Source organism: Poecilia reticulata, linkage group LG18 (assembly GCF_000633615.1).
Source record: "Poecilia reticulata strain Guanapo linkage group LG18, Guppy_female_1.0+MT, whole genome shotgun sequence".
NCBI classification, from domain to species: Eukaryota; Metazoa; Chordata; class Actinopteri; order Cyprinodontiformes; family Poeciliidae; genus Poecilia; species Poecilia reticulata.
The window spans coordinates 8,547,901-8,571,201 of NC_024348.1; the positions used below are offsets into that span (position 1 = coordinate 8,547,901).

Here is a 23,301-nt window from a genome sequence, read left to right on the forward strand (position 1 = left end):
AGTAGACAGCCACATACTTCATCTGAAGCTTATCGGTTGATGCACAGTCACAGGGTTTCTGGTTGTTAACATTTACACACACCTTTCATACAATAGCGCAGACCTCCTTTGGGACATCACATATTATGCCCCATACCTGCAGTTTCCTGAAATGCTCTCACACAGAGAGTGCCGCACTTTTCTGCAGACAGCCTCTTCCGTGATCATCAATGTTGTAATTTTCATCCAGGGGTTTTTGACATTTGACTAAATTATTATTATAGTAGTTATTTGATTGAAGAATCAAATGCACAAAAAGTATTTTTCTCCTGCATATTCAAAAACCAGATAGTGGAAGCGAACTAGCTGAAGTGAAATATCTACATTGTTGTCCAAGTGCATAAAACACGACAAAAAGAGTTCTGTTCTGAGATGTTCCAGTAACCTGACCCTTCTTTAAACTTCTCCATACCATTTCTCCTTGAGCTCTGTCCGCTGTGTTATTTGGTCTTCATCGGACTCTCTGTTCACCAATGTTCTCCAACAAGCCTCTGAACCATTCTGTTAAGACCTGAGACCCGTCCCGGGTTCAGATCCCGGACAAGCCCCCAGTTGACATGACGCCACCTGTCATTCAATCCCCTGGGTTTGTCAACAACTGACAATTCAGGAGTCACAATTTTTCCTGATGTAAACCAAAGTTGCCTGGGTTTATCATCACAAATGCCATGCGGTCATAGAGGTTTGGTGATGGAGGTTTGGTGAAAAAAAAAGTTAAACATTGTCAGTGGGGAACATGCACTTAAGACATGCTTTACCCAGGGCACTTAGAGGGTGGAATAGAGTTTACTCCAGTCCCAAAACCCAAACGGAGTCTGGAAAAATGCAAAAGATGGATGTGACCGACCTCATGAGCAGCCGAACACAACAGCGATCGACGGTATTACTACCACATGCTTGTCTGTACGAAGATAACTCCGAGTAAATCTCCCATTTTTTTCATCATTACATCGTATGCTTAATGGTTAAATCAAGGATTAACATGTCAAGTTGGATCCAAAACAATAAATGTGAGTTGTGACTACAAATCTGTTTTTATTACAGTTTCTTTGTAAAGCAGTAACTTTTCACGCATGTGGTGCAAATATTCACACACAGCCTGACATTAGTGATCAAAACACAGTTCAGATTTTCACAAGCAAGTCCAAAATGCATCTGACACAAAACGCTGTTGATCAAATATTTGGAAGATTTTAAAAATAATAATAAAAATAAAAACAAAAAACAAATATCCTCCAGCAATTCAGGACAACCTAATATTTCCATCATCATCACGTTTGTCAGCCCGAAAAGGTGACAGAGTATATTTGTCTGCTCCATGTTCCACATATTGTGCAAAAGTAGCGCAGTCACACTTTTGATAATATCTACACAGTAAAAACATCAATATTAAACTTTAACATTGAGCCACGTTATTTGGCAAACAAAAATGAATAAAATAACAGACACCAGCGAGAAGAAAACCATCACTGAGCCAAAGAAATGTTGAATATAAAACGTATAAAAAGAATTGCCAACCACTAAAGTCCCTTTATGGGGCTTGTATGAAACACATTAAATATTTGCACAAGCAATTTAGCGCTCCTTATTTGGAATTTTTTTAAAATCTGACCCTTGGTAAGGCATCTCTGTCTCTACCATTACAACCGTGTTTGTTAGTCGGAGGTCCGCTCTACCTGAGCTACACTTCCGCACGAGGGCGGAGAGAGCTGGGCACCTTGTTACAAAAAACGTTACACACACAGTTTAACCCTTTTAAGAGGAACACACTACATGGAGTGTGTCTCAAATATAAACTTATTCAATTCAAATTAAGGTCAAAATCGAAGCTCCTAATATGACGTGTGAAAGTGAAATCGGTACGGTGTGTATGAGTGGAGGATGTGTGTGAAAGTGCTGCTGTGTGAACTCAAAGTGATCCAGAGCCAGAGGCAAGTTAGTCGGCAGTCTGGGGCTTAAAAAGCTGATGGCCTTACCAGGTCCTCAGGTGTCCTGTATCAGTAATCAGTGCTGCGTGTGACAGATAAATGCCCCAGCCTAACCACAACATTCCTGCAGAGGTTGTTGCAACACCTTCATACAGCTGTGTGCGCACCGGGATTGAAATTAAATTAATCTCATGTTTGACAATATTTACGTGAGGTTATTGTTTGCTTTGGGTTTACTTAGAGGATTTAAAGTAAACAAGAGCTAAATTAAAGTCACGCATCAGTTTCCTTCATCTTCGGATTTCACAAGTAACCTTGTATTTCTTTTGGTGTGTCTCATAAAAAATTGAATGAACTTTTATTGAAGTTTGTAATCAGAACGAGTCAAACTGGGGAAATGTGTGTTGTTGTTTTTTTTTTTTTGTTTTTTAAATAATTTTGCAAGGCACTGTATATCAGCAACATCTGGAGCTGAAATCTTTTGGAAATTCTGTTTTTGCCATCAGGAAGCTATGCAGCTCTGCTAACGGACTCACATTCTAGACAAAGCTTCGTCTTTTAGACGCGTATAAATTAAAGCGATAGAGCAGAGCACATGGGCGCACACGGGAGCACCTGCCCTGCCGATATCGCCACCCTCCCACCAGCTCCAGTAGCTCCATCTCTGACCTCTCACCTCTCTGCAGAGGAGGGAGGGAAGTTAAAGACAAGTCCCTTTGGGGATGTGTAAAGTGTCACATTATCCTGCTCCCCCTCTCTCCAAGCCTCCACTACAAGTCTGCCGCTTGTCTGCCCCCACAGAAGCCGCCGCCGCTGCCGCTGCTGCTGCTGGGGGCGCCGCTGGTGGAGCCACAGGGGGGTCAACTGCCGCCGGGGTTTTCCAGAAGACCAAGGAGCATGACGTGATGCAGCGGCAGCGAGTGGTGGACCTCTGGAAAGACGGCAAGTCAGAGGGAGCTATCGGGCTGGAGCTGAGGATGCCCAAGTCCACGGTTCACAGCATCATTGTCAAGTATCGGCTTAGCAACACGGTGGAGAACCTGCCGCGTAACGGGCGACCAAAAAAGCCCTGACGGGAAGGCGAGGGAGAGGATCCTGGAATGTAGCAAAACTGATGAAACTGAAAAAAAACTGGATTTTTAAAACCAAGAACAAATAAAGACGAAGCTCCAAAGAAGACCTGATAACAAAGCACTTACGCACTGCTGGAATGTGAGGAATATAAAGATGGAAGAACAATCTCAAAACGCAGAAATTGAAGGTTTGAAACGCAAAATAAAAAAAGCAGTGGCAGCACTTTGACCCACAAAAGAAAGCAGGCAATCAACTGCTTAAAGAGTGGACCAAAAATAAGCAGGGAGAAATGAAGGGTGCTGCTGAAGGGAAAAAAAAAGCTTAAAAAAAAATCTGTCTGGAATGAAAGCAGGAGGACAAAAAAGGAGAGAATGTTAATGCAATCAAAGGTTTTTTAGAAAAATGCAGCAAAAAGTAGTTTTTTTTTTAGATCTTCTCATACAGATTTCTTGAGACTTCTTTTTCTGTCTTTCCCTTTGAGCCAAAAGATTTCCCTCCGGATCCATCCTTCATCTGCAGGCTGACTGAACAAGCCGGTTCCCTCGATCTGACCCTGTACTCCCTCATTCCTCCACAGTCCTCTCGTCCTCCACACTCACACGCATACACACACACCCCAACACACACACTTGCACACAGATAAAAATACAAACACTTTGGATATCTCAAACAACCTGAAAATCTGCAAGGAACTTTTGCTAATCTCCTCGAATGCAGGAAGATGAAATCCAAACTCAAAATAGAGAACGAAAAACCGGGCCAAGTTCATCTCGCAGAGAAAGTTCAGGAAGAACTCAAAAGGAGAAAAGGTTGTTAAGTTTAAATCACTTCACCCCGTGGATCGTCTTGTTTTAGGATCTCTAAAGTCAACCAGGCATAAATCCAAAACCCACTGATTTGTTGAGAGCTGATTTGTTGCCTTTTCAACAGAATCAGTAGCAGCTACCCTAACCTGACAGACTGCCAACAAAATATGTACTGTAACGCAAGTGGAACAATATTACTTGCTCCTGCACCTTTTTTTTTTTTTTTTAATGGGAGATTGTCTCCTAGCTGGGGATACCGCTCCGTCGAAGTATCCACATTTCCTGTTTTTAGACCTCATGACTACAGAAAGCACTATTTATGAGCCGCTCTTCCTCATAGATGAAGTCTGTAATCTGTCACTGAAAGAAAAAGGGAGACTCGCTTTGAAGCCCGAAGAGACATTTTTGTTCCTCGAGCTGCTTTATTGTGACAGCGTGATGGATTCCACGCGGTGGAAAATGTCCCCCGATCCCAGAGAAAATAAAACACTCCTGTCTGCATTATCGCTTTTTCCGAATGCAGCGTGTGTGTGAGTGTGTGTGTGCAGCAAAGCTGTGCCTAACATCTTATCATGAGGAGAGCTGCGCAATCCCCTCTGCTGTGTTTCTGGACGGAGCAAAATTAAAAATTTTGGTTAAGAGCTGTGTGACTGTTATGACGCTAAATTCGAGTGGCATTTCAGGTTAATTTTAAAGGTTTGTGTGTGGCCTGCAATGAGTATACATGGTATTTGTTCACATTTGCAAGTGCTACGTCCTTGTAAATGTGTGCATTTGTGCATGGTAATTGAGGGAATTTTTTATTTTTATAAACTCTAGTTTGTGTTTGTATTTTTAAACAATGGTGCCAAGGAATCTTTCCCATTTCATATTTTTATGTAAAATACTTTTCCAGTGCAAAGTTTTTCATTTTTCCCACATCAGATTTAGCCAAAGAAATATATTTACCACACCAAATTGGGATAAGGGGTAATGGATAATGGGATAAGTACGAGATGGCATTAAAACAGAGGTAAAAGAAAAGAAAGTAGCAGCGCTGTAGCTTAGTGGAGTGTCAGGAATCAGAACTGAAATACCCTTAAATAACCCTTAGTAAATAAAAACAAGCTGCAACTTAGAGCTTCGACATCATAACCAGTGCAGAAGAGATGAATGTTTTCTCTTTTCTCGTTAGCTGACCAGAAACCAGAACTGTTGTTGCTTGAAAATGCTAGCCAGAAATAGCTAACTACGAAAGTTTATGGTATTTACCCCACGTCACTTCAAATGAAAATGGAAAATATTCTATTGCTTTTGTGACAAAAAAGGGGCTAATTGAATAAACTTAAGATAGACTGGAGCAAACACATTGACATCCTTTACTTCTCTCCTCACACTTTTATCCAGTTAAATTTAAACAAAGCCAGACTGTAACTTAAAACATTAATAGAATAAGTAGAATCTTAAAACTGATTTCAAAGACATTGTTTGGTTAGTAATAAACAGTAGCGAGTGCTTGCTTCAGTACTAGTTAGGCGCTGGGTCTGTATATATCTGGATGATCAAATACAGTAACTTAATAATTATTAAGAAAACCTCTGGCTACATCATAATATAATCTGGATTAGTGCAGCGCAACATAGTTTGAAGTCATTGTAATGGATAGAGAGATCACTCATCATCTGGGGCGCACGTTTGCTATGAACAAAACGTCAAACAATATCTACGATTAATGGCTGTAAAAAGAGAAAGCAATAATTCTTTATTGTCCCTTTCATTCTGGTTCTCAGCTCTAAGCTGTTACAGTTTTTTGATGTTCAGGACCAGATAAAATAAAGCATGTGTACATCAACGTACAACAGTGCATTGACCTGCAGTCCTTGAACGATCGCATGCTTTTTAGCCGCATCACCTCGACACCTTGGACATATGCTAAGCTGTTTCTAGCCAAGGATTCATTGACGTGCTTTTTTCTTCTCAGTTGGACATTCATTCTGAAACCAGCAACAGAGTACCTTAAAACGGCTGATTGGTTGACAATTTCAAGACATACGTTTGTTCCTGATTAAAGGTTTTGCCTGAGATGCGCTCATGCGAGGCTTTATAGAAGCAAATGTAATGCATTTCCTGTCGTTTCCCTCGATCAGATGATATGCAGCATCTTACAGGGGAGAGACGCACCAAGACCTTGGCCAGGCTTTTTTTAATAGCTGTTTTGAACTTTAGATGATCCATCAAAAGTAGTTTAGAGTTTTGGGTCTTTGAGAGTTGACTGATGGCTGTGCTTGGAGTTTAAAAGCTCTTAGAGATGTGCTCTCTTTCTTAGTGCTGGGTTTATCTTACCTTTACTTTAACTCTCACTGCCAACTTACTTTGGGGTAGGAAAACATTAACCTGCTGCTACAAGGAAGCTAAAGTATGGGAGGACCATGCTAATGTTAACCAAACAGCAGTTGTACACCTTGAAGTCACAAGGTTTTATTTTGTTTGTGTTTTTTGACCTTGGTATGGTGACCATGACGATGACAAAATTGGGGTTTTGTACACCCCTTGTGCACTGAGTCCAGATAAAGGAAAAGCTAAACAGTCGACTTGTGGTCCTGTGCTAACGGGGCTTCCGTATTTTTACGCACCTTTCACACACGGGCTCAGCAACCTAGAGATGCCCCGCCTGCTTCAGTATAAACATATAATCATTTGACAGGCTTTGTAAGTATTTTGTAAAGAATCGTACAACATTCCTCTAATAAACAGTCCTCAGATACAAAAACTGGATAGTGGAAGCAAGGACATTTCTGAATAAAACACGGCCTAAGTCTTCTGCCCAGTCACACACACATCGCACAGAGACCTGAGCGAAGCAGCTCGGCCTTCGCCCAGTGTCCAGAAGGGGGACGCAGTTTTCGTCTCGCGACTAAGTCGATGAGAGCTAATTTCGACACTTTGTACTGGAGGTCATTTAATCAGATTACGTTCTTCCATCATCTAAAGTCCTGTGTCGGTATTACTGATTGTTTGCTCTCGTACGCTGTAAACAGAATGACTGCTCTCACCCTAAAACAAGAAGTCAAGTGGCTCGAATGAGTTGTGGTGTGCCTCAGGCATCAATCCTTGGTCCCCTCCTGTTTTCCAGTTACACGCTACCTCTTGGATACTGTTTTTTGAGTCCTAGCCACAAAGTTCTTACCTCCACCAGTTAAAAATATTCAGGCGCTTTTAGTGATAAATTATATTCTTGACTTCTATTTTAACAATGTTAAGATAGAAAGATTTTATTATCTGTCTAAAGCCCTTCTGTGGAGAGACAATCTTAATCGCTTTTTGAGCATTCCTGATTTCTTGACTGATCTGTTTTCAGTTAAGTATCAGTTTTTCCTCTCTGTTCTACATTTTTATTGTCTCTTTTGTTCCACATCTCTGGCTCTAAAGAATTTTCTCCTGTTGTGCACCCCTTGTTATTTCTCCCAGTCTTTACCTTGATTTTTTTTCAGTCTCTTATCAGATCTTGCCTGCTCCTACCATACTCACGCACACAGTTATTTCTCTCCGTCTCCTCTCTTGGCCTCTGCTGGAAAAATGCCAGTACATTTTCCCATAACTGGTCCCCTCTCACGGTTTCACCTTTTTTTTTTTTCCTTCCCTCCAACATCATCAACCCAATATGCAGCTTATCGCATCTGTGATCAGCAAGCCAGTGTTACGACAGTTTATCTTTCCCCGTGGTGCAAGCGAAAGCCGTCCTGCGTTGGGTCTATTCCTGGCTTTTTGTTTTGAAACGAGCTCTAAACAATGCCTTCAGGACGCTTTCATGAAAACCCACCGATGTGGGAAACACAGACCCTGTGCTGGTCAGGTGTGTGTGTCATGCAGAAAGGTGTTAGTTTTCATCCATGTGTGTTTCTGTATCCTTATGTGCCTGCGCATAAAAAAAAAAAAAAAGATGTTTACTCATTGCTGGCCTCGCTTTCTTTCAGTCAACAGTTACGCATTTCTAGGTTTTGCCCTTATTGCAAACACGAATCATGATACTGTATATATTATTGACGTACTGTAATATGCAAGTTTTCTGAATAAAAACCATAGTAATGTACCCCCTGGAATGCTGCTTATTGTTGCAAAAGCCGTGCGATTACCATGTTTAAGTGCACTTATTGTCATATTTTCAAACATAATGTCTCGGTAGAGTTAACATCTGTAAACACAGCAAAGATGGAGATTGTTGGAGAAAGTGCTTCCAGCTCAGGCCACATTTACCACAAGCCATGTTCTTCAAAATGTAATGTTTGCATCTTGCTCAACTACAAATGTTTTTGTTCGCCGAGATAAACATCTAGGAACAGATTGCTGTGTTTTTCTTTGTTGTTTTTTTCAGTGATTATGGCTGATTTGCTGATTTTTTCTTATTATTTATTTTTGAAAATAGAAAACAAGTATACTGGTTTAAATTTATTCCTGCTCCTACGCTCCCAACAGCTCAGACGTTTAAATACGACATTCGTTGTCAAGGCTAAACCTTAATCTCCCCCAACTGAGGAAACTTAAATTGTTGATACTTTTGTGCGTGTGAGGCTTTTTTTTGTTTGTCCTTTTAGCCGTGGTCTTACTCAGTATGAATGTTATGTTTACAGTGGCTATAAAAGTATTCACGCCTTTGTTGCTTTACCTATTTTATCGCTTTGACAAATCAACAACAAAATTTTACACTCTCACATGCCATTTTTAACCTAATCGAGCCTTGATATGAATCCTCTTCGACAGCAGCCTCCCCGTTGCCGCTCTCCCAACCCAGACAGGTCAGCAGTCGTCGTACGCAGAGTCTTAACACCTCGTAACTCCTTCAGCGTAGATCAGAGCAGAGGTGTCATGGCGTCCTCTCTTGTAAAGTCTCCTTCTTACGCTGTCACTCGGTGTGTGAGGACGCCCTGATCTAGACAGATTTACACTTGGGCCATGTTCCTTCCGCTTCTTGATGATGAATTTAAGTGAACTCCAGGGGATGTTCAGGGCTTTAGACATGTTTTTGTGTCCATCCCGTGACTTATGGGGATCTTAGTGTTCTTTTTGTCTTCATGCCGTGATGGTAGCCAGGAATCCTGATTAACCAGTGAATGAACGGTCCAGACGCAGGTGTCTTTACACTACGACCACCAGAGACACAGTCACTGCACTCTGGTGATCTCCAGCCACTCGTTGTGAGGCTGCTAGCACCAACTAGATGGACCTCTGTTGAATTAAGTTAGTCGCTTAAACCGAGGGAACCGTTGGATAATTGTGCACCAATTTTATATCAAAGTTGTCACTTTTATATTAAAGGCTGTTTTGTTGATCAAGATAGGTTTACGGAAGCAGTAAAAAGGGTAAAACATCTGAGGGGGTTAATACTTCCAGTTGGGTTAGCGTCAGCTTGCCTGGCACAAGTGGGTATTGCGTGCAGAGCCGCAGTTCATCGCTCAGGACAATGGCAGCTCCGTCGGTTTAGTGACAGGATCAGAAATAGTGTCTTTAATTCAAAGATCCCTTTCGCAGAACTTCAAATATGCCAGGGTCAAGGCTTATTCCTCATCCAGTTACCCAAATTGGTAGACTGAATATTTACTTTGGATCCAGTTTTTACAAAGTCAAAATGTCTCCCTTGACTATGCGATGGAAAATGTGCTTTCCCCAATGTAGCTCTGACAGACTACTGGACAAATGGACAGGAAGAGGGCATGGAGGCCGGTGTTGTTAACCACGTCATGTGATCACGCTGTGACACTCCCGGTCTTCCTCCTAGAAACCAGTGGGTTAATGCAGTGCATTCTGGGATGAACCGTTTTTATACCAGTCTCTTTTGTTCCCTGTATGCATTTCAGTCCTTCATGGCCAAACATCAAGGGACAACAAGGGCCAAACATCCTCACAACTTACCATTCACTAGATGTCTTCTCTTTCTTTGGATCGTTCTCTATGAACCTGAAAATGGTTATGCATGAAAATCCCAGTAGGTCATCAGTTCCTAAAATAGTGAGACGATTCCTTCTGGCTCCAACATAAACGTTCAAAGTGTCTCGAATCCTCCGTCTTCCCCGGTCGGCTGCTCAGTTTGAACAAAAGCCATTTGTCTCCTTCACGTCTGGAAGTCTGGATGCTCATGTGATTGATTGATTCATGGTTGTCATGAAATGGTGGTGGTTTCCATTGAGCCTGGGCCGTTATGAAATGAGGGTATTGTTGGAAAAAGGTTCTTGAAAATGACCTTGACCACAAAAAAGCTCAATTAAATCAACACTCTTGTCATCTCTTAGGATGACAAGAGTGCCATTGAAATAAAACACCCCCGTTGCTTGATTAAGACAATGCCTTACACCAGCTTTATAAGCATTTAACACCGTGTGATGTCTTTCGAAGAATAACACGCTTTGATAATATATGACTTCTGCTCTTTAGTAATTCAAGAAACAGTGCTGGTCTTCATCTGATCTGATGGATTTTTCTTCTTTTTTTTTTTTTTTTTTTTTTTTTTGTTGTTGGTGCTCCGTCTGTGGAAGGACAGAAAGCAAAGACGTACTGAACCGGCTGACCCGAGCTTGTGTTTCTGTTTCCCCCCCTGCAGTCCTGAACGGGCCTCCCATGTCTGTAAAGAAGGAACGGGAAGCAGAACTGCTGGTGAACCGACGGGAGCAGCGCAGCGGAGAGGTCATCTGTATCGACGACTAGACGACACACACGCGCGCTCGCACACCTGAAACCCATTTCCTGCTAGAAAGACACCTTCGATTACTCCTCTGCAGAGGAATGGTTTTTGGGGGGGGCGGGGTTTTTTTTTTGGTTTTGTTTTTTTTCCGCAGGAGAAAGCAGCGCCACTGAACCGCGCTCTCAGTGTTACAACTATAACTAACTGACTGTCTGAAGGCAAATGTACCCAAACAATAGTGATTGTAATTGCTTCATTTGAAACAAACATAACTTCAGCCGCACACACAGCGCGTCATCACAGACAGTCCAAACCTGCCTCCAACTTTTTGTGACCATTTTTACGTCTGCCTCAAACCATTATACTCCTCAACAACGGCCTCCTCAAGTGGGCCTCCTCCTCCTTGAGATGCTTCAGACCTCACCTATGCACACACACACACACACACACACACACACACGCAAACATAAAGAAATGCTAAACCCAACCTTACCCCAGAAACCTCCTAGATCTGTCAGTAGACCGTATCCCCTTCCTCCTCTTCCTAAGCTTCTCTCAGAAAGTTGCATGTGAGACTATACTCATTTCTCCCCACGGCGCTCCATCGTCCCCTGAAGCATGCTCTTATCACAACAACGCTGTCTTGTGGAATCAGAAAGAAAAGAAAAATGTTATCAAGCTGTGCCTAAACTCGTTTTAATACTATTTCTAATGCTCAGAGAGAGAGAGGCTGACTCTCCAGTGTCTGAGTTTAAGCAGCTCCAAGCACAGCTCAAGCTATTAGTTTGGTTTTTTTTCATTTACCTTTTATTTTGCTCTTTTTTTTTTAACGGTACGTGTTCAGATAAAACTCATGTGCAAAAGTATGATATAAATATATTCAGGACTTGTTTGACCATAAAGTATTTTCCAGCATCCTTATCTGCTTTTCCTGGTTTGAGCTCATGCACAGAGCTTCGAGGCGTTTCGAAGGGGGTTTGTTTTAGGAAAGGCCTCGAAACGTCGCTACTTTTTAGGATTCCCCTACGAATGTTTATAACCTTTCATAAGCAAATCAGTGTTATTGAAACCTGTCGACAACCCTCTGCACTGCTCTTACCTTTACTTACCGGCGCTTTAAATCAAGAATTTTATTTTGTGTTTCCTTTTTTTCTTTTATTATTATTTCTGTTTCCTTCTACAAAATCCTGTGATATACTTTGCATATTTAAGCAGCTCATTCGTGTTCTCTTGTATTTTTACTCTCCCAGTTATGAGCATTGTCGTTGTTGATGTTGCTGTCGTTCTCGCCGTTGCTATTCGAGAGAGAGCTTCTACCAAAAGAGACATATCTTTGTAACTATAAAACATTTTTAAAAAAACTAAAAAAAAACCACAACAGTACGCGTGCCACACAATACACAGTTCTGCCATGTTCGTCCCATTGTTGCAAGAGAACACAAACGAAGAAGTTGAGCTAACTTCAGAAGTGCATATGTAACACGAGAAAGCAAACTCTCCTTTTAGTTTTGGGGCTTAATTATGTACGTCTGTAGAAACTAGGTCATATGTAATCCTAATTGCTTCTACCGAGATCTCAGTCCATTTCAGCTCCATTAAAAGTACACAAGAGCTATCCAGAGAATCAGAGAGGGGACTTTTATATATCGCGTCATTTAAAAGCGCCTTAATAAACATAGCTGAACACATGTAAAGTCAATGAAATACATTTAGAAACTGATGTCAACCTGTAAATTCCAGTGTCTTCTGTTGCAAGTGGAAAACTGAAAAGGTCTTTAAAAACAACGTAGCTCGTCAACTTTTCCCCCAGGATTTATAAAAATTTATGTTGCTTTAAAACAAATATTCAACAACCCCCAAACTAAAATGTTGAGTCAAGAACAACAAATTATTGCTTTGTCCACTCTTGTTTTGTCCTCGTTTCAGGATTATTCGGTTGATTTCTGGGTATCTTGTGTCACTGTGTACGTGGTGGTGCCGATGAACTGACGAGTGGAAGTAAAAACACGTCAGTAATGACACTTCTCCTTATTTTCTCTTTTTTTGTTTGTAATAAAACTGAAAAAAATGATGGAAATACCTACGTGTGCGTTTATTTTGAATCTTGTCGATTCACCACTTGCTAGCTTATCCTGGCTAGCTCGAGTTAGCTCGCTAGCTATATCTGATAATCAAACGATTAATAGATATAGTTAGCAATAACATTTAGATTTTACTATGTTAAAGGAATCGTTCTACTCTTTTATGTACAGTTATGTTCGGTTTTTATCACCAGTATCTTACAAACACAGAGTTGTTTTCAACTGAGAATCAAGCTAACGGCTAGTTAGTGTAGCTACTTTAATTGCCAGTTTCAGCCATCTGAAAATAAAAATTATAGTTCAGTTCATCAAACTTTACACCATTTTCTCTGCTTTTCAGTTTACTAGTTTTTATTGACACACATTGTCAGTTACTAACAAGCAACAATGTGAAAAAACTTCACAATTTTCTGATTTTAAAGCTATTTTAATAACTTTTGTAGTTTTACAGTTTCTCAGCTCAAAGTGGTTTTACGTTGTTTTGTTTCACAATACTTTAATATTATTGTTAAAATACTCCAAACAAATATATCTAAATCACCACTAATTGAGAGAAAGTTTGCAGAATTTCGGACAGAGTGGGTAAATTTTGCATAGTAAAATTGTGTGACGTAGACGGACTCCAACCAAATAAGATTGTGTGCAGAAATTGAACGTCAGCAACGTTTCATGGGTTATGCAACAATGCCGCCTTTTCTAAGGAAGTTAAATGTCATATAAGTTTTAAAATACTTCATCATGGCCTTGATTGCTAAATTTTTTAAGTGTCTTAAATCTTCACGAACAAAAATTTCCTTCTAGTCTTTCTAAGTTGAATTCTTTCAAACGAAATCCATCTGCCAAAAATCTGACCTTGATTTTCTTTTTCTTTTTTTTTTTTCTTTTTTAATTTTCAGGTGAAGAAAAGAACAGTAAGGAATGTTTCTTCAACATTCACAAGGAATGAGCTCAGACAGGGCATGCATCCATCATTTATTTTACAAATCTGTTCACAAGACATTCAGGGCTGTTAAATGAAAAAGAAGGGGAAAAAAGTAAAAAATTATTCTAGGCAGGGATGTGTGTTAAAGCTGCGTGTGGTGATGATAGGGAGGGACAAGGCATGTTTTTCCTCAACTACGCGGTTCAGATTCAGATGTAGGAAGTGAAAATTTAGATCACCATCGCTGTGTGCGCGTGTGTTATGATGAATGCTGACAGGGAAATATGATGTCCACATGGATGTAGCGAGGGTGTGCGCGGAGGTGGGGGTTACACAGACGACAAAAAAAAAAAGGAAAGAGGAAGTACAAGGGATTTATTGTCTAAATTTAAAAAAGATTTCCATTTGAAAACATCAACGTTTGAGTCCAATTAGGAACACAACAATCGCTGCCGTAAAGTGCTGAGGAGAAACCAATGCGGTCCGGCCACAAAAACTCCTTATAAACAAGAGAGGGAGTGCTGAATCCCAACGCTAGAAATACACCCTGAAATATAACAGGGAATATTACACAAAGCCGCAGCTGAGGAGACGCAGGAGGAAGTTCCATTTACTAAAATATATATTTTTAAAAGTAACAGAAAAGCAATCTGGTTAAGGCAGGAAGATATTTGAATTATCTTTGCTCAGTGGTAAAAAAAAAATAAAACCTCACATTCAAGGTTCAGTTTTGTCATTTTTGCCAAAGCTATCTTTTTTTTCTTTTATTTTTTACAAACCCACAAAAGCAGAATTTTAGTTATTTTTGTTTAGTCTGACATAAACACCAACTCTATTACAGCTGTTCATAACTTAAGTTGCACAAACACAATCTGCAAAGAAAACATCCAGTCTTTTTTTCTTTTTTTTTTTTTAACTTTCCAAGTCAGTGGCGGTTCTTGGATTAGCCCTTATGGCCCAGTTCAGCCCATTCTCTGGAACCCTAAGAGCTGTAGTCCCGTTCGGGCCAGACAGACGGGACTGATTAGGAGTCTAATGTGATTGGTTCATCAGGTTGCATAAGAGTTTCTCGATAAATCCCGCCATGTTCTAGTGATGTTCCTTGGAAACGGGTCACCAGTGGTCCGAAAAGGCCTCAAGGATCCATTTCCATTGACTGAACATGCTAACAAGCACCAGTACGCAACTATATCCCTTGTGCTGTGCCGCCCTGGGCAGAAAACCGTATTGAAAATACCAAAAACCACCACCGACCCCATGACAAAAAGCTCGATTCATTTAGAGCTAATCTGTGATGAGTTAGCAAGCTAGAAAATGAACATGAGCTGTTAGTTCTTTATAAACCTCGTGGACTCTGACCGACGTCAGGCTGCTGCATATCGGCCAATGAAAAGAAAGTTTATGGTAGGAGTCTGTGACATAAATGAGCTTCGATCAATAAGATAGTCAGTGAAGTCTTAACGTTTAAATACAGATATTAAGATAATTAAGTGTTACTCTTAAGCTAATAAAAAAAATGCAATAGTGTTCAACTACTGTAGTGATCTACGCTTGTGTGAGCCCTTCATTGTGTTTATTTTATAATAAAAAAAATTTATAATATGCAAAGCTGAAATGTCAACAAAATAGTCGTGTCTGTTATTGTTTTGCGAGAAATCCTGACATTTCGGATGGCTACACTTGAGAATCTGCATGGAAACGTCCACAGATTCCTCACAGCTACTTGTGCTGAAATTCAATGCCAGAACACATTTTGACTCTTGCATAGTTGCATCACTTGAATCAGTCTTTTTTAGCGCCGCTTTGGCTTAAAAAAAAAGTTACAAAAAGTGTATGAGTAATAGCCATTGCATCATCAAACAGAGGAGGAACACCCTGGAAGAAAAAAAAAAGCAGATAAAGCAGAATATACAGCGGTATGCTTTGCTTGCAATGATTTGAACCTTGACTTTTAAACTATACAATCATTTCTCCTTAGAAGAAAAAACAAAACAAAAAAGAAATTCACATCCGTGTTATTCTTAAAATGTTCCCCATTTTTCTCTGCCAACTCAGAACTTCAGGCACATTCTGTAAAATAACACCCGACTTATATACAAAATATTTGAAAAAAAAAAAAGAGAGCAACTTCACACAGACGCCTCGCAACAACGAGATCATAAAATCAGCACAAAGTTTTTGATTCATCAGAGTTAGTTCACACACGAAAACAATCACACAAAGGCAGCATTATTTAAACAGTCAATGCCAACTGGAGAAAGCGTTTTATAGAGTCAGACTCTCGCAGATGTGCTCTCGTCTGTGGAAGGTGCACATCTTAAATGTGGGCTTGCTGAGAGTTCAGGCAATAACTTTATTGCGTTATACGGGGGCTAAGATGGACCTCCGAGGAATTTTTTTTATTCTGTGAAACTCTTTAATCCACAGACCGGCCTCCGTCACATCTGTTCTCTCGGCAGAAGTTCATCAAGGTTTTTTTTTTTGTTCACTGTAGGTCTTGGTTTTAATCCAAAACTGAATTCCAAAACAGGCTGCAGTCCAGAGAAGGAAAAAAAAATAAATCCTCTACAGCTTCCACAAATGTCAGCTTTGTCTCTCATATGAGCACATGTGGGAAATAGCTGTAGCCTTTTGTTTGGCCTTGTAGAAGAAAAAAAAAATTATATTATCCATTTTCAATGCAAACAGTTACATTCTGCAGTAATCCTGCTGGATTTGTGTGACGCGAGGATAGTTTGCGACCGAACTCAGACGAGCGCCGATCCTCAGTTGACTTTGAAGATGCTGAAAACGTGATTGGCCACCGGGTGGAGGCTGAAGGACGGGCCCGTCTTGGCCTGGAGTTCTGTGCCCTTCTCCAGCCGCAGGAGGCCGGACACCTGGCAGGGCTTCACAAAGTGGAAGGAGTGCGGCCCCGCGGAGGGCGTGGTCCCGTAGCCCTCCATGCACTGCAGCTTCTGGGGCCGGGACCCGTTGGTCACCACGTCCAGCTTCACATACTGAGACTGCTGCTCGTTGAACAGCACCTGAGGGGGGCGGGAAGACGACGGGTATGTTAACAAAAGAGCAGCTCTGCGGAAATGCAAAGAGATAGTTCTACGAATAATCAGGAATATTAATCACACAAATTATGAATAACTTTTTTATTGAGATTTCTGTAAATGTTTAAGTCATAACTTTAAACAGAATGAAGCACATTAACCTGAACTCCTGACACATGAGGGGTTGTTCAAACTAACCTTTTTGAGAATTCATTTAGTGTTGATAATTATTGATAATTGTCCGCTTGGCGGGAACGTTCATAACCTGTCAAAACACCTGACAGCTTAATTAAGAGTGATTAAAGACGTTTTATTCCAGCGTGAACGTCTATTAAATTTAAAGACTTTAAATATCAACAATAGCTTAATGTTGACGAGATCTGGACCCTTATCTTTGACCGGTCCCGCATTGCTGTACCCTATAAACGCTGAAGGACACCGTCAAAACAGAAATCTGATGCTGATTTGTAGCTGTGCATTCTGTCAGGAGCCTGATATTGGCAGGGATTCAATCCGTATTTCCTTTCTCTCGCATCAAAAGAAGCCAAAGGAAATGGACACAAAAGTTTGAACAATTCTAGTGGTTAAATATAACCATATTATGAGCACGTTGCTTTTTATCTCTGTTTTGCCGTTTCTAATCTTTCTGAAAGGCAGCCAAAATCCTTCTAACCCAGCTATTAGCATGCTAACAGCTGCTCTTCATTTTTGTTCCACTTGGTTGAAGCTTAAAAATATTTAATGAGAAAATCAAGAAGGAGCTTAGGGAATGAATACGCTTTCATGTTTGTTTATGGGGGCCTCTTGTCTTTTACAAGAATGTGCTGTTAGCAACGTTAGCATGCTACAGGAATTCAATCTGCATTTCTTTTACAGTTTACATTATTTAAAAACTAAACAATTGTGAATCACCATAGCTCTCAGTAGCCGCATGATTCTCAATTCTCAACAAAAAAAAAAAGTTAATTTATATTTGTGGTCAGTAATTATTTGCTACCTGGTACATCTAGCGTCTGTTCTTGGACTGAGCTGTTTTTTTTTAACTGAGATTTGATGCAACTTGAAGGTAAGGTAATTTTATTTATATAGCACATTTTCAGCAACAAGGCAATTCAAAGTGCTTTACATGAGTTAAAAGGAAATACAGACAAAATAAAATTAGTTGGATTAGTTGGAAAATTAGCTGATTAGTTGGATTTGTTCACTTTATTGGGCTTCGGAGCCGATTTTGATTACAATGAAGCCACATTTCCATAACTCTTCTCTTTTCCTTATTATAGCACAGTCAGCTAACTTTAGCATCTGAGCCACTACATACATAGACCAGGTGCAGCCTGTAAGGGCATTTAAAGCCAATCCAACTGGTAATTTTTCTATCAACATGCATTAATCCATGAAACAGAGTCCAGGTAGTCTTTTGGAATTGCTATAATTTGATATTTTTAATTTGCAACATAGTGCAGTTCTACTTTGAAGGTTCAGCCAAATGGTTTGCAATTCTTAGCTTTACCCTAATATGGTAAAGTTCAGTTGTATTGTGAATTCACAAACTTTAGGTATTTTATATCCTGACAAGAGGGGGCATCACACGACTATCCATATGCCGTTTCACACGACTGAATGTTAGGTCTTTCTGTGCCTTTTTTTGGGGATGAAGACAGTAGTTGTCTGCCGCTGAACATTTTGTACCAACCCTGCATAAGTCCGTACCTGCCTTGGGGACGTCTTGTACCAACTTTAACGATCAACAGATTCAAAGAAATGCTCGGAAACCTACTGATACTCGGCTGCAAATCTGGTCCAAAACAAAGAACAAACGGGAAAAAAAGCTAAACAATTAAGCTGCATTTTAACCAGAGTTTGAGCTCTTGTATGCTTTTCCTTTCCGCCAACCATAATTCGCCAAAACACGCTACGTTATTGTTTCTTTGAGTGTACAATAGAAGCAATTACATGTTTTTTAGTGTCCAGTTCACAGCCTTTCCAAACGAGTTTATTGTTCAAACTGGACAAAAAAATAATGCTAATAACCATAAATTGGCCACAAGTGAGCAGTTGAGCTTTACTCAGACAGAAGGGCTCCAAAATATGTTTCTCTGCTCAATTATTACAAATATTTACTCTTTTTTCCAAGCTTTGTAGTGACCTAAAGAATGCTAAGACATTAACGCGTTAAAAGGTAGTGGTGCTGTTTTAAATGAAGCAGATATTTACAGGTTACAGACTTTGTGAAGCTCACCTGACAGTACAGGAAGTAGACTCCTGCTCTCTGCACCGTGAAGGTACCTTCCTCCCTGTTGTACCTCACCGCTTTAGTCATATTGAGCGACCTCTCCTCCCAGCCTTTTATCACGCCCCTTTCTCCGACTGAAAGCAACACAAATCAATGCTCTTTCTTGCCAGCTTGCAAAGTGTTAACAAACTTTTTTTTTTTTTTTTTTAAATAATAATAATAATAAAACATCTCAATGACTCGTACCTTGCTGAGAGGAGAGTTTGGTTACTGGTGGAAAGTGGGAGACAATGATGGAGACAGAAAAAGGGGAAAGTCAATTAAGATTTTACGAGTGCAACCGTATAGGGGTATTTGATTCAAAACCACTTCAGCAGATGCTACACGAGACCGTAAGAGGGGATCTGCCAAGCCACTTACTCTCAAAATGAGACGCCGCTTTCCTTCCATTCCCGGTTTTCCCTCTCACCGAGCCCCCTTCAGACACAAAGACAGGCAGAATGTGAGTTTGAAATCAGAAAATTACTTCGGCTGACGTTTTTTCTTTCTTTCTTTTTTTTTTTTTTTGATAAAACAATCACTACCATCTGTATCGCGCTAATAACACGGTGGGTTAATTTGGTGCCGTTTATATGCGGCCCGGCCGGTTTTTTAACGCGGTTAGCAGATGGGCTTAAGGGTTCCCTTTCACGTCTTTCAATATATTTCCTCAAACTGTTATTGTAAGTCAGAAAAGTGCGTGTCTCTTTTATTTTCCTTTTAGGCCCGCTGTGGGCTAATTTTAGTGCCAGCTGGTCGCAGTCATCTCGAAGATAGAGACCAGAGAGAAAGGATGGAGGACGGTGGGGTTTGTGTGTCTGCAGGGAGAGTGAAGGGGGGAGGCAATAAAAACAAGATGGACAGTGGAAAAGTGAATAAGAAAGCATTAAAGACAGGCATTCGGAGGCGCAGCTAAGGGGCTCGAAGGCTAAATGAGAAAAATGAAGAACTGGAAAAAGAGAGTCGAGAAGGTCTTTGGCTCCTCCGTGACCCAAAACGGTAGATTAAGAACAGAGTTTAGCAACAGCTACGGCCGCCTTTCCAGACAAATATGACAAATAAAGTAACAACACAGCCGAAGAAAACGTTCCCTCTCGCTGCTCACCGAAGGTTTATTTTAGCCTGAGGGGATTTCAAACACTGATACAACCTGAGCAGTGTTTGGAAGACGTAGTTTATGTTTCAGGAGGGAGCAGCCAGCCCACCTGACTGCTGCTATTATTCAGAAATACTACAACCCATTGCTAAATTAACTCTCAGGTGGGCGACCCTGAAAGATTTTAGGATTTTGCGAAAGGGGGGGCGGGGGGGGAGATGTGAGAGGGGGGGAGTGGAGCATAAAGCCCTCAGGGTGGCCAGGCTTTCCTGACTTGCGCTGTCAGTCACAAGGAGAGAACATTACAGCAGTGTCTTTCCAAAAAAGCTGGACGGCTGCGGTCAAGTTTCCATAAACTGGAAAAAGCTGTTTGGGCATTTTTTTTTTTTTTCTTTTCTCCCCTTATTGATATCCATGAAATTCTGCACGGTACCTCTTAGCATCTCACGCATAGGGTAAATTTGAGCTGGACATGCTGTTCTTCAAGTAATGTTTTGTCACATTTGGATAGAGAATCCCCCCCAAAAGAAGAGAGAGAAAAAACAAAACAGACCTAAAGTTTACTCTCGGACAGAAACAGCAGTCCCATGATGGTGATGCAAGCAGATGCTATAAATACAGCAATGAAAGCTCATCAAATATCACCACTTTCACAACGAAATCGTAGCTGCGTTGGACGTTTGCTCAGGGTGAAGGAGTGGGGAGAGAAAAAAAAAAATCTATTTCACTGAACCAAAAGCGTGCAGCGAAACCTCTCTCTCCACCTCCGCCCCCCTCTCACCCCTCGCCAGCTGGCTTTCTGGGCTTCGAGACCGCTCTGGTCAGACCTGTAATTTCTGAGAGGGTAATCCAGCTGCCTACTTCTTCCTGTGTCAACTTTTAGCAGCGGTAGCTCATGCGGCCTGCAGGGCCTGACCAAAGTGGCATGTGGGCCGAGGCTGGCCAGCGTTTGTGTTAAATGCTCTTCCTAAAAAAACAAGTGAGTTCGCCTGGTATGTGTGTGTTGTGTCTGTCTGTGGCGATCGGAGCGACTGAAAAGCATAAGTTGAGGGGGGCGGGGGGGTAGTTGAGACAAAGCAGCTCTGGCAGGTTTGTATTACCGTCTCGCTTCACTCGCTCCAGCAGCAGCTCTCTCTTCTCCAGAATGAGCTGAACAATTGCCTTCCTCTGCGTGTTGACCTGTCCGAAAAAAACAAAACAAAAACACAAACAGAGAAATAACACAATTAAATAGTCTCCAATTAGTCTGTGAAAGTCTTAATTCAGGGCATTATAATCCGGATTAATATTCAGATTTGGAGACTAACAGCCAGTCTCGCCAAAGATGACTTTAAATGCCTTGAAGATTTTTCAGTCTCAAAAACATCAAGGCCTGGTTATTTCACACAGAAACTGATGATTACCGATACAGGAAGTGGAGGTGGGAGGCGGTGCGCCGCCAATTATCTTCCTGCGTGAAACACGTGCTGAGAAAAGAAGCAGATGTTTCCCTCCTTTCAAAGGGATTTTCCGGTAACAAAAGTCATAAAATAGTGTTGATTTAAACGGCCATGAATTTTTTTTCTAGCTTTTTTTTTTTTTTTTTTGACAGTAGTGGTGGGTTCTGCTGGTATCTAGAAATGATTTTCTATAATCCCAGGCATAAGAACTGAAGTTGGTATCCTGAAGACTCAATTTAGCATCTGTGCATAAATAAATGCAAATGTAATAAAGTATTTCTGAGTTTTGGTGGAGATAGAGTCATGCAATATATATATATATGCTTAGTCTTTTAATGCACTAATAGTAGCTGCAACCAAATAATTAGCAAATATTACTGGTTTTAATATTTGCTAATATTTGGCGGCAACTTGTAACAAGCACACGCTCCGCTCTCTTACCACTGGTGAAGGAGGAGCCAATCAGCACCGAGGAAAAACGAACGACTCCAAAAAAACACCAGCCAGTAGTGTGTTAAACAGCATTGTTGTTAAGAATTTCAGCCCCTCAAGCTACATTTCCAATTGAATAATTTGGATATCCTCAACAACAACAAAAATAAAAATCACAAACAGGCAAATTCTCCACAAACACCGTGGTACCTCGTTCCACAAAACGGTCGACGGATCCACAAATACCGAACCACGAATAGCCAAAGGTGCCCTGTGTGCTGAAAACCAACTGATTTAAAACATTAGCATAAATGTTTGTTAGCCCTATAGCCAAAGATGATGTAAGTAAACTTAAGCTCTTTTAACTTCTACAATAAGCTCACTTAGTTTATTTTACATTATTAGTGTCATTGACTCAGCAGTGTAAAGAACCATGTATTCTTTTTAAGCTGGAGTTGTTTCAGTATACTGTTATTTCGCTTTGGTTTCACATTTGAAATTTAGGTCTTGCAAAATTCAGTTGCTTTGATAGCTTAGCACATATCTCTCCTATCTCCCTCAAATTCAATATTAATCATTTTAAAATGCATTAAACCTCTTCATATTCAACATCTTTTTATGATCTCAAAGCCTAGTTTAAGTTCTATCAAATATAATTATTGGTTTCGACATAAATTTTGCAAACATATCCTCCAGTTCCAACTAATCTGGATTTGTGCCAGAAGAAGAAGAAGAAGACAGCGCAGATAAAAATAAAAAACACTGACTGCTTACACTTTTATAACAGAACCTCACGTTCAAAAAAAAATCCTGAACTGGCCCTTTAAGAGCTGCGTCCCTGCCAGAGAAATGCCTCGGCTCATCTTGCCATCTTTGCTTTAGAGCGCCCACTTCCTCGAGGAATGATTGCGACACCTAACGCGTGTTTTCACTCCTTTACATTCCTCAAATGTCTGGAAGAAAATGATTTCCAAGCCAGCAGACTTTTTTAAATCCTCGACTGAGGCCCCCACTGGAGCCTCGGCCCCCACAGCAGAGACGTTGAGGAGCTGCTGCTCCAGAGAGGGAGGGTGGGGTTGCAGGGGGGGGGAATAGAAACGAGTATTTAAATTTACTGCTACTGTTGAAATGGAGGCAGAGAGTCACACTTCTCTCTCCAGACCCTCGCTCGCTCGCTGGCTCTCATCTGGAGTTGGCAAACAGTCAAACGGACAGAATGGGGCCCCATGGGGAAGGGCTCCAGCATCAACACTCCACGTGTCCAATCTGTGTGTGTGTGTGTGTGTGTGTGTGTGTGTGTGTGTGTGTGTGTGTGTGTGTGTGTGTGTGTGTGTGTGCAGGTTTAGTAAACATGCTACATAGTCAATTTATCCCCCCCACTGATATGAAATCCAGCGGTTTTGTAAAAGCTCTGAACTCGAAACCAGAAGAATTTACCATCGGCTCCGGTTCTGGCTCGCGTTTTCGCCAATAAATTGTGTTGCACACAACAAAGAGAAGCGAAATAATAATAATAATA

The 23,301-nt window shown here is 40.8% G+C and overlaps 2 protein-coding genes across 10 annotated transcripts in view; one reads left to right on the plus strand and one right to left on the minus strand.

The window, feature by feature from the left end:
* chd3 (chromodomain helicase DNA binding protein 3) overlaps positions 1-12,570 on the plus strand; it is a 48,350-nt gene extending 35,780 nt beyond the window's left edge. For 6 of the 9 annotated variants that reach the window (XM_008435499.2, XM_008435502.2, XM_008435498.2 and 3 more), the window contains exons 40-41: positions 2,769-2,909; positions 10,419-12,570. In XM_008435499.2, the coding sequence (XP_008433721.2) occupies positions 2,769-2,909; positions 10,419-10,522 (245 nt within the window). In that variant the 3' untranslated portion in view covers positions 10,523-12,570. Of the gene's footprint in view, positions 1-2,768; positions 4,489-10,418 lie in introns of those variants that run through there. The other 3 variants (XM_017310471.1, XM_008435497.2, XM_008435500.2) reach the window with 3 other exon arrangements.
* Positions 12,571-13,535: 965 nt separating this feature from the next.
* The window catches only part of tnfsf12 (TNF superfamily member 12), an 11,999-nt gene continuing 2,233 nt past the window's right edge, over positions 13,536-23,301 (minus strand). The window contains exons 2-6 of the mRNA XM_008435495.2: positions 21,012-21,090; positions 19,197-19,253; positions 19,023-19,046; positions 18,783-18,910; positions 13,536-16,528 (exon numbers count right to left, since the gene is read on the minus strand). Coding sequence (XP_008433717.1) covers positions 16,268-16,528; positions 18,783-18,910; positions 19,023-19,046; positions 19,197-19,253; positions 21,012-21,090 — 549 coding nt within the window. The 3' untranslated portion in view covers positions 13,536-16,267. The remainder of the gene's footprint in view (positions 16,529-18,782; positions 18,911-19,022; positions 19,047-19,196; positions 19,254-21,011; positions 21,091-23,301) is intronic.